This window comes from Triticum dicoccoides, chromosome 2A (genome assembly GCF_002162155.2).
Source record: "Triticum dicoccoides isolate Atlit2015 ecotype Zavitan chromosome 2A, WEW_v2.0, whole genome shotgun sequence".
NCBI lineage: Eukaryota > Viridiplantae > Streptophyta > Magnoliopsida > Poales > Poaceae > Triticum > Triticum dicoccoides.
In genome coordinates this window covers 110,785,512-110,796,009 of record NC_041382.1, presented here as the reverse complement: position 1 = coordinate 110,796,009, position 10,498 = coordinate 110,785,512, and the positions used below count along the sequence as shown (strand labels likewise).

General features: G+C 50.2%; 1 protein-coding gene, 1 non-coding gene and 1 pseudogene across 2 annotated transcripts in view; all 3 read right to left on the bottom strand.

Moving 5' to 3' along the window:
• Positions 1-1,112: 1,112 nt before the first annotated feature.
• Positions 1,113-1,232, bottom strand: LOC119359829. Its single transcript, XR_005172679.1, has one exon. It is a non-coding gene; the product is annotated as a U5 spliceosomal RNA (small nuclear RNA).
• A 4,781-nt stretch (positions 1,233-6,013) lies between these two features.
• Positions 6,014-6,123, bottom strand: LOC119359840 (annotated as a pseudogene).
• Positions 6,124-6,953: 830 nt separating this feature from the next.
• The window catches only part of LOC119353686 (DEAD-box ATP-dependent RNA helicase 36-like), a gene marked incomplete at its 5' end in the record, with an annotated part of 5,682 nt that continues 2,137 nt past the window's right edge, over positions 6,954-10,498 (bottom strand). Inside the window, 5 exons of the mRNA XM_037620337.1 lie at positions 6,954-7,269; positions 7,425-7,523; positions 8,162-8,243; positions 8,342-8,545; positions 8,903-9,225. Coding sequence (XP_037476234.1) covers positions 7,147-7,269; positions 7,425-7,523; positions 8,162-8,243; positions 8,342-8,545; positions 8,903-9,225 — 831 coding nt within the window. The remainder of the gene's footprint in view (positions 7,270-7,424; positions 7,524-8,161; positions 8,244-8,341; positions 8,546-8,902; positions 9,226-10,498) is intronic.

The window sequence follows — 10,498 nt, the reverse complement described above, 5'->3', positions numbered from 1 at the left end:
TCAAATAGTTCTTTAGTGATTTAAGTTTTGAAAAAGGAACAGTTAAAAGGAGAGAGAACACCTGAATTCTTGTCTTCACGAATCCTGTTCTTGGTCTCTTGGAGCAAATAGAAGAAATCCAACGCTGCTCCACACTGCTCGCATCAATTCATCATAAGCAGAAAATAGACAAGGGAAAAAATTGAGATGCAAAAAATTACGAGGAGTTGCCTGGACTCCACGTCTCCGCTCTCCACTGCCGGACAGGCGGACCACAGCCCCAACTATCGATGACCGTCTGCCGGCTGCTACTCTCCGTGTTCCTGCCAGGGCACAGGGTGTGTCGTCGCTGGCCGGCTCGCCTCTCTGGATCCGTTCGCCGGGGCCCTTGGGGTATTTGTAGGATGCAAAGAAATACACTGAAGTGTGATACTAATGAACAATTCATTGATTAGCTTGGGGAGTTGGGGTTCTGGCCTCATAGGAACTCGGGGCAATCAATTGGATTTGGGGAAGAGGATGAGAACGAGAGGGAGACGATGAGTTGGCGGCTGGCGGCGTGTTTCTGGGACTGGGAGCGAACGGGATTGTTGGCTTCGTTCGTGCGTTGCTGCTCGCTTCTTCATGGGCTGGGCTGTTTGTCCTGCGTATAATTTTTCTTTCTATGAATATACTGTGTATTGTATGCACGCATAGGGTATGGGCCCCTGCTCGTGCTGGGCCCTAGGCCGTCGCACTCGCCGCCATGGCCCAAGGCCGGCCCTGCGTGCCCTCATGTGAAGTCCACCTGGCTTGGCTCGGCTCACGCACGCACGTTCGTGTGTGAAGGAGACTTGGGCTACAGATGTCGCAGTTCGTAATTTATGTACTCGCTCGCAGTCCAACGTTCATGGAACACGTACCAAATTCGCAGGCGAGCTTTCGCATGTTTGGGTCTTCCAAGTGACAAGGCCCCCACGCGACGGTCGGCTGTAGCACTCAAATACACCATGAAATTTGTAATTCAGATTTGACGGGGCATCAAGACAGAAAGGACACTCTCCAGGTTTAGGGTATTTTGTCCAAATGTACCACACTACAAAGTTTAAATTCACTGTTTCAAAAAAAAAGGTTTTAAATCAGTATTGGTGGGGCCTTCTCACAGGAGAGAAGACACCCTTCAAAAATTAGGGTATGCTGCTTAGTGTGGCGTGCACACGGTATTCTTTAGTAAAAGGCGAAAGAATAGTTCGCTTTGTGCTCGCCACGCAGCTGCGTGCCTTTCATCGCTCGAACCGCCCGCTCTTATGTAGCCCAGCTCCCCGCCCTCTCTCCCCTAAGCCAGGCGAGGTGGGACTAAACGAAAACCATCTCTACATTGCCCTGGCTCCTCCCCTACCGTATCAGCAAAGCCCACACCCTTTTTTTTTTGGTTGAGGCAATCAAAGCCCACATATGCATTTCAAGTTGGTCAGCCCAAAAGGAGTGACGTCAGTGGCCAAAGGAGCTGTGCCCTTCGCGCAATTGTGCGATGGCCTGCGCGTGGAAATGTTTGCTGCCTGTGAGCGCAGCCCCGATTTGCCATTAAAACGCAGCGACGGGGTTTTGTTCCCAAGTTCAAACGCAAGAGGAAGAATCTTTCTTTTTCGAAACGAAGGCAAAAGATTTGCCTCATCGATTAATTAAGCGGAAGAGAATTGCCCAGTTAATTAACGAAAAACCGGGCAAAAACCGATACAAATCAACCACATGTGGACTACTCACTCGACAACCATATCCAACACGTAAAGACCATCAACCCCACACTGCTACATCGCAAAGACACCCCAAACGAGGCTAACTTGGCTAGCGACCACGGACACCACCAAATCCACAAAGACAATGCAGGCCATAAGGACAACGCAAGAGACTGAAGATCATCCATTAAGCAGCAGCGGACGCCTTTTTTGTGGCGTCACTCTTCTTTCCTTTGCTCCTAAGAGCCTCCACCACAATCGCCTTGCCAGATCCAGGGCTAGCCGCCTCCAAACGTTTAAGCAAGCTATGAAGCTCTATCTGAAAGAGAATGTCATCGACCTTCTCACGCACAGAGACCTGCATGACAGTCACGTGCGAGTGGGTTACCGCAACATCAGAACCTTCATCCTCCACAAAGGCGAGCGGCTGGCTAGGCTCCAAAGGATCAGAAGCCAACATATTAATCGTCTGAACATCATCAACCACAGAAGCAACCGACACGATGGACTCAGACATCTCCAGTTGCTCACATGATAGAGCATCAGAGTTAGGCGCCAACACACCTGTCTCATCAACCTCGTCACTCAAGGACACCTCATGCCCAATGGGCATAGATGAGAGAGTGACAGAACCATCCAAACATCCACTATCCACAAAGGCGAGCAGCTGGCAGGACTCTGACGGTGATGGTGAGGCCAAGGACTCTAATGAGCCCGGCTTCATCGGCTGCACCATAGCTGATTCCCCACAAAGCTCCTGCAGCTCAGGCATAATCTGCAGAACAGGAGCCACGACCTCGGTGATGACCACACCGCCATGGACAGACGATGTCCCATCCACAGCACGAGGAGAAAATTCTCCAAAGAAGCATTCATCCACCTCATCAATGGAACCAGACTGGAGCTCAGGCACCAAAGGCACAACCGAAGCAACCTGAAGCTTGGCAAGAGCGTCGCGAAGCTTAGTGCGAAGGAGCTCAACCTCCTGAAGGAGCTCCGTGCGTAGCAAAGCAAACTGGGACTCCAAAGCAGAGACCAAAAAGGCACTGACATTGGAATCCTGGCGACACCTAGATTGGGACCTTAGCAGCACCGACACATGCAGCGACGAGTTGCCCACGACCTCTGCCCAACACCTGGTCAGCGAAGAACAAGGCTGGACAAATGGGGAGCGGCTCCGCTGGTGATGAGCTTGAGAGACCGGAGAGCTCACGCGGGCGACTGGAGAGCGATCCCGAGCAACCGGAGAGTGAGCACGACAAAACCTCTCACGATGACCAGGGCGACGACAGCGTATGCATCTGAATGGATCATGACATGCACGGACTTGGTGGCCACGCTCGAGGCAACGAAAGCACCTTCCTCGAGCCCAACGCTTGAAGGCGAGGCTACGCTCAAGACCTTCTCTCGACGGCACAGGGGGAGCACCCCGGCCGGAACGGTGTCCCCGTTCCACATGCTCCCAGCCAGCCTCCGCTTCAAGAGCAGCAGTGGCAGCAAAGATGCCGATGCAAGCCGACTCTGAAGATGGACCAAGCAGCTTCTGTGGTGTCTTCTCGTCATCACATCCTTCAGTGAGGACCTCAATATCTTCCACATCCTTCACAACAGAGCAACCAAGCTCGAGATGTGCATCGCCGGCAGACCCGTCGGGCATCGGCGACTGTAGAACCAACTCCTCAATCTGGACCTCATCATCATTGACAGCGCACCAGGAAGCAGGCCTGGAGTCGAGCACCACCACCAAGCCAACGCCGAGTGCAGGGACTCGGCCCGCCTGAGGTGGCGAAGGTAGCGTTGGGGCCGCCGCCAAATCCGGCAGAACAAGGAGAGCCTCGGGGATCAAAGCCTGGGACTCCAGCAGCTGACCGGAAGCGCCGCCAGAGACGGAGGGCTGCCGGGTGGCCACCGACCCGGGCAGGGGAGGAGACTCGCGGGGAACCCGCGCACGCCCCCCATTCTCCGCTCTGAACCTGCTCGCGGGTGCAGGCTGCCGCGAGCTACGGGGGACGCGCGGATCCGTGAGGGAGGCCGACGGGGCCGGAGCGGCGGCCGCCGCAGGGGGCTGGTGGGGCGGAGGGCCGTTGTCGCCAGAGCGTTCCAATGCAGGCATGGCTGCTCCCACGGGCTGGGAGAGAGGAGCCATGGCGCCCAGCGGAGCTTCGCGGGGGAGAAGAGAGAGAGCGCTGAGGCGATTCCAGATCCGGTGCCGACGGCTGCAGGGGAGGCTGCGGGGAGGTGATCAAGGCAGCGCCGCCGGCGCGCTCACCCGATGCAGCCGCGGTCGCAAGAGCCTCAATAACTCCTACTTACATATGGTTGGAATGACCGAGGAAATCTGATACTACTACTAGATGAGGTCAGTGCATAGGAGAGACTTGCACCAAATGAGCTTGAATTTCAGAAGCTGGAAGTGGTATGACAGTATTTCAGCTTGGACAGTAGGCACAGCGCCACGGGGGCTTGTGGTTCGCATCCTTTTTGTCGACGAAGCCTTTTTATCTGTCGGGCTGTTCATCGAGCTGGTGCTTACATGTGGAACATGCTGAAATGAGTCAATCGCACCGAGTAGTATCTGCTGCGTTCAACCGTGCTTGCCCGCAACGATTTATGTAGTCATCTTTATTTGTACGCTGAAAACTCAGTTACAGAGTTCATAGGTCCTCTTTTCTTTAACAGAACACACGCAGTTTGACATAGTCTTTGCTACTACGCCTATGGAAATCCACAGATAGCATGCTTCACAAAGCGAGATAGCAGACTAGATTACCACGAGCTAGTCCACTGCACTTCTCATCCGCTAACAGGATTCGATTGGCATGTTCGGCGGGAGTGAAATAGATCAAGGAAGACTCCGTCTTTAGCAGCTTAGGCTGAAGATGCAACATGAGAGCATCTCCAACAGCCGCGGTAAAAAGCGCGCGCGCGGTAAACCGAGTCTTTTGGGCGCACGGGACGTTTCGGCGCGCTCCAGCGATAGCGGAAAAATCGCGCGCGGGAACGGTTTGCGCGCGCGGGGAAAAGGCGGCAGGTCGCGCGCTTTTTTTGCCGCACCGCTTCCGGCGCGCCTATAAAATGCGGCGCGCGCCACACGCCTATTGCACATGCTTCTCTTTCTCTTCCGTTGCCACACGCCCCTCCACCGCTTCCTCGGTTGCTTCCGCTGCTACCCGCGCCACCGCTCCAGCGCCCCGCCACCATGCCGCCGCGCCGCCGAGGAGTGTCGGGCTACCACGGCGTCCGCCAGCGCCCCAATGGCGGGTTCTACTCAGAGACACGGTCCGGCCAACTCCGGCTCGGCCTCGGCACCTTCGAGACGGCGCATGAGGCCGCCCGCGCGTACGACGCGGCGGCGTGGCGCCTAGGCAGGCCGCGCCAGCAGATGAACTTCCACGATGTCCACACGCTGCAGCAGGCGCTGGACGTCGCCCCGCCGCCTCGTCTTTGCACGGCACAAGACCGTGCGGAGCACGTTGAGCGGCAGAACCGCCTCCTCGTTGCCCATGAGGACGAGCGGGTCATGGCGGAGTGGCGCCAACAATACCCGGAGGACGTATCCTACGAGCAAGCCTACTGGGTAAGGCGCCGCGAGGAGGAGACGCAAAGGCGCCGCGCTGAGCGGTTGGACAGGCGTCGGCGGAAGGCCCTGGCGCTATCCCAATGCGATGTAGTCTGATGATGATCGTTGGGAAGACATGTGGCTCGATACCTCGGATCAGACCAGCGAGGATGGCGACGATGACGATGACGACGACGACTGGGAGTAGGCTGTAGCTACACTAGTAGTTTTTATCTATGTCCTTGCACTATCTAAATAATTTTTATCTATCTATGCTATGGAACTATGTAAAATATCTATGTATCATTTTTTCTATCTATGAATTTTATTAAAAAAAATATACGCACTGTTTAGCGCGCACTGCATTTTAGCGCGGCCGCTGGAGCTACGCGCGCGCGCTCAATTTTAACGCGTCTGCTGAAGCCACCGCTGCCGGCCGCGCCAAACCAGGCGAACGGCGCGCGGCAAATGACTTTTTTGCGCACGGCGCGTTGCGCGGCTGTTGGAAATGCTCTGAGTTGAGGATGCGCTGAACTGGCCGGCCATTCATGTAGGACTTACCAGCAACACGTACAAAAACAGACCAACATTTAGGAAAAATCATTGACAACAAAACAAAAATTTGAAAATCAGGACATTTAGGAAAAATCATTGACAACCAAAACGAAAATTTGAAAATCAGGATTTTGGGGCCTTCTCTCAATCTCTCAAGGAGAAAACACCATTCAAAAGAAATTTTTTGAAATTCACGTTTGGTGGGGCCTTCTCACAAAGAGAAGACGCCCTTCGAAAATTAGGGTATGCTGCTTAGTGTGGCGTGCACTCGGTATTCTTTAGTAAAAGGCGAAAGAATAGTTCCACCACGCAGCTGCGTGCCTTTCACCACTCGAACCACCCGCTCTTATGGGTCAGTCTTTTGGGCAATTCTTCCAGAATCGCCCCTCCCCCTAGCTTCTTTTAGAATCGCCACTTCATATATTTTTTACAATCCTGTTTAGTTAAGGTCTAATTATCTAGGATTGTAAAAAATATATAGAATGGTGATTCTGGGAGAAGCTGAGGGGGGGCGATTCTCACAGAATCGCCGAAAAAAACTGAACCTATATAGCCCAGCTCCCCGCCCTCTCTCCCTTGGCCGGGCGAGGTGGGACTAAACAAACGGTGCAGCCGTCGCACGCTTCACCGGAAAGGCCACGGAAGAAGTAGGCTGTGTTGGGTTTGGGCCTTGCATGCAGGAGGTCGGCCCATGGAGTGAAGTCCCGTTCGCAGATTCGCCGCGGCGTCTACTTCGTTCAGCCTGCCTCAAAAAAAAAAAGTCTACTTCGATCAGCTAGTTGTTGCGGCTGCCCACGCAGATGGCGTTATCTGATCCACGGGACTCCCCCACCGATGTTTGCATCGGATCATAGGCCGTAATTTTCCTTTTTTGTCTTGAAAATCTCCCTCCATGTTGCAGGTCAAACAACACTAAAAGATGCAAGGCGAAGTTTTTTTCCCCACTAAAAGGATGAGCAGCAGCCGCTTGGTTCTAACACCGGAATCATGTGAGTTTTTTCTTCTTTTTTTTGAGGGGCGGAATCATGTGAGTTAGAAACAGCACCGCGGTCAGGCACAAGCTTCGGCCAAACAGTCCCTGGATAAAAATGGACAGCATACTGAGGTTATTCGAGGGGCCACGACAGACGGTCACAGCATCATCTGCTCAATGTTACGATTGCATAACTAGATATTGTGATTTACAACATGAATTAGCTACTACGTACAAAACTTCGCATCGATTAGGACGATGTCAGAGTGTGCAGGGCGGAACTGACTGCCCGGTGTCTGCGACGGGGCAGCAGTTGGTCCACAACGCAAGCCGGAACGCGTGAGCCGTCTCTAGCCAGGTTCACTTCACTCGTCGTGTTTGCGCTTTCTCGCCTGGTCTCTCTTCTTCTGGTCTTTCCTGTCTTGGACCTTGTCTTCGTGGCCCTCGTCCGCCATCCTCATGTTTGCGAGACGCCTCGCTTTGAATACCTTCAATGGTTCATTGACCAGTAAAAATTTAGTTCCCAGAAGAAATCTCTGTCGTAAACTGGGGGTACTAGAATAGCTGTCCAGATGCAAGACTAAGAAGACAAACAAAGATTAGCACTCGGCCATATGCACATATACGAATCCAGTTGTCACACCTTTGTAATATCTTTGGTGACTTCTTTGTCGTCGCACTCGTATGCATCAAATCGATTTCCCACGTCATCTTCTATCTCATGTAAGAGACATATATCCCTCTGCAGAGACATCCCAATCAGCATGCAGGTTTTAGTAAGAAGTACACAGTTTTCATTGGGAATTAATAAGTTAACATAACGCATGAAAACAAGAGCACTGTTTCATCAGAAAATTTATTGCACTCCTACTGTGTACATTTCTTATTTGATCACTTGTAATATACTCCTGCATGTTTCCATATACAAGAGCCAACTGGTAGGTAAAATTTCTACTTTGCAAAAGAGTGATTTCTGTGAGGTAAAATTCATAACTGGCAAAGAGCGGTTTCTGATAAACGTGCATGCTTGGAGATTAGTTGCTTCTGCCATCCTACTTTGCAAAAGAGTGAATTCTCTGAGGTAAAATTCATAACTGGCAAAGAGCAGTTTCTGATAACGTGCATGTTTGGAGGTTAGTTGCTTCTGCCATTGAAGTATTTCAAGTTACTTAGAAGTTAGAAGTAGTTTCGAGTTTTCTAGTTTGTATGGAAAGCTCCTCCATATATTTTTATCGGTACATATCAAATTGCTGGATCCGTTACCCATCAATGTTGACATGAGGAGAAGACTCATAAGGTGGATTTTTCTTTCAAATACAAGAGGGCAAATGATAACTGGATCACGGTAAAACATCATCAAAACTCGGACATTCAGCAGACCTGGGTCACAAAGCTTATAGAAAGCCCTCCCCTGGTAGCTCTTGCAGTTCGCCCAACCCTATGGATATAATCACGCGGAAACCTAAAAGAAATCATCACACGCATCAGTCAGGTATTCACATTCATCAAAATGTGCTGGCGAGGAAGACTTACTATTGAAATAAAGCTAGCACAAGATACCTTGGAATGTCATAGTTGATAACAAGATCAACAGTTTGGATATCCAATCCACGACTGGCCACATCGGTAGCAATCAACACAGGGACCTGACCAGACTTAAAACGATGCAACGCTGAAAGCCTTTGTGACTGAGCCTTGTGAGAGTGCAAAGAAACAGCAGGTCGACCAAGCTCTTGCAACACAAAGTCCAAATATTGGCATGTCCTATGTGATAATATAAGTGATTTCAGCAACTTCTCAAGAGAGCATTGAACTTTAAACAGTCTACAAATCAAACGTAAAGAGTAACACGCAGCATTCCATCCGACTGATCTAACCAAAAGAATAATTCAGAGGGACTTCTGAATACAGGGATTGACAATTGCAGGAGCAGGTAAACTGAAATAGGCATATCTTGGGGAGATGCGTGCATAATAACAAAACAAATCCTGAATTTGGCACTCAAAACAAAATCAACAGCAAACTTCTGCTTTACGTAAAAAAAAGGTTCATGAGAGGATCTATGACTCTATGCAACCTATTACTAGGAACAATGAATAGTTATGGTGTAGGGAAGCATACCTGCAAGTTGAAACAAATACAATGGCTGAACGTATATTATCTTCCTTCATTTTTGACAGGAGATACAGAAGATGGAGCTCTTTTCCATCCGGAGGTATATGGATATACTGTTGCTTTAAGTTCTCAACAGTCTTGAACCCTTCGTATGCCTCAAAAAAGTACGACTTGCTTCCCGAAAGCTCAAGCAAAGATCGCAGATTATCCGACATTGTCGCAGAAAATAGAAATGTTTGCCGCTTCTTTGGCAAACAATCAAATATCACCTTGAGGTCCTCCTCGAAATTGGCATCTACAACTCTATCTGCCTCGTCCAACACAAGAAACTGCAATAGAAAAGACAGCATACATTAGAAACCTGAAACTAGCGGAAGAGGAAATACTAGAAATTCTAGGATGCATGGATACGGCAAAAATATGGCATATTGGAGGTTAGATACGTCTGGACACGGGGACACCTCCGGATGCCCCAAGATACATATCTGGCGATTTTCTATTTTCCAATAAGTAAAAAAGAAGAATAACGGTCGGATACACCCCGATACCGGTGCGACACGGGAAAACCCTAACCCATCTATCCATACCCACGGCATGCCCCTCCCCCTTTCTTGCCTCGTTCTCACACATCCGTGCCTCCATCCCAACCTGAGTGCCACACAGCCACCACATGGGATAGGAAGGTGGCCTTCGCTGTCTCCTCCCCTGGTCTGAGCGCCGCCGCACCGGAGAAGGAGAGCACCAGGCAGGGCCTCATCGGCAAGGAAGAAGAGGGCCAGCCTTCGGTGCTCCCTGTCCGCATCTGTGCGCCGCCACTGATGCTCCCTTGCTTCCTCTCCCCCATCTAGCTCCGCACTTGAGAAGAAAGAGCCAGCAACTGCTCCACTGACAGACCTGAGCATCGCCTCCATCTCCTTCAGTTCCTCCCAGGCTCTGAAGCGAGAGGAAATATTTTCTTGGCCATGGTGAGACTTCACCCTTTATAACCTTTGTTTGCTAAGTTGGTCTTCTCATTGTATAATGTTGTATGTGCTTCACACTACTTTAGGATGTGCCGGCAAATGATCTAGGTAACAAGCCTTTGTGGATATCTTAGAAAGAGGTGCAGGAGGTGGAGGTGTGTGATTCAGATGCAAGTATTGTACTCATGAATATAGAGGTAGCTACAGAAGAATTAAAGCACATTTGCTTAAGATGTCCAATAAGGGGATCGGATCGTGCCCAAATGTGACGTGCCCTACTCTTCAGCAGCTTCAAATCGAAGTTTCAGTGCCTGAAGAAACCTAGGACAATGTTTACGGTGCATTTTCCTTGGTAGTAAACTGTCTTCTTTTCATATATAATTATTGTTATTATATTTTAAGATGTTTATTTCATATATACAAATGTATCGCGGTATCTGCACTATTCAGAAAAAAAAGTTGTATCACGCTATCGGCATCCGAGTAACCTAGCTAAAATTCTAGATGCTTGAGATGCAGTTAATTGCTTACTGTAGGAACAAAGATCACTCAAATTCCGGTGATCACACAGAGCAAATCATGAACCACTTATATTACGCAAGGAGCACAAATAGAATTACCAATTCAAAAAGAATTCATA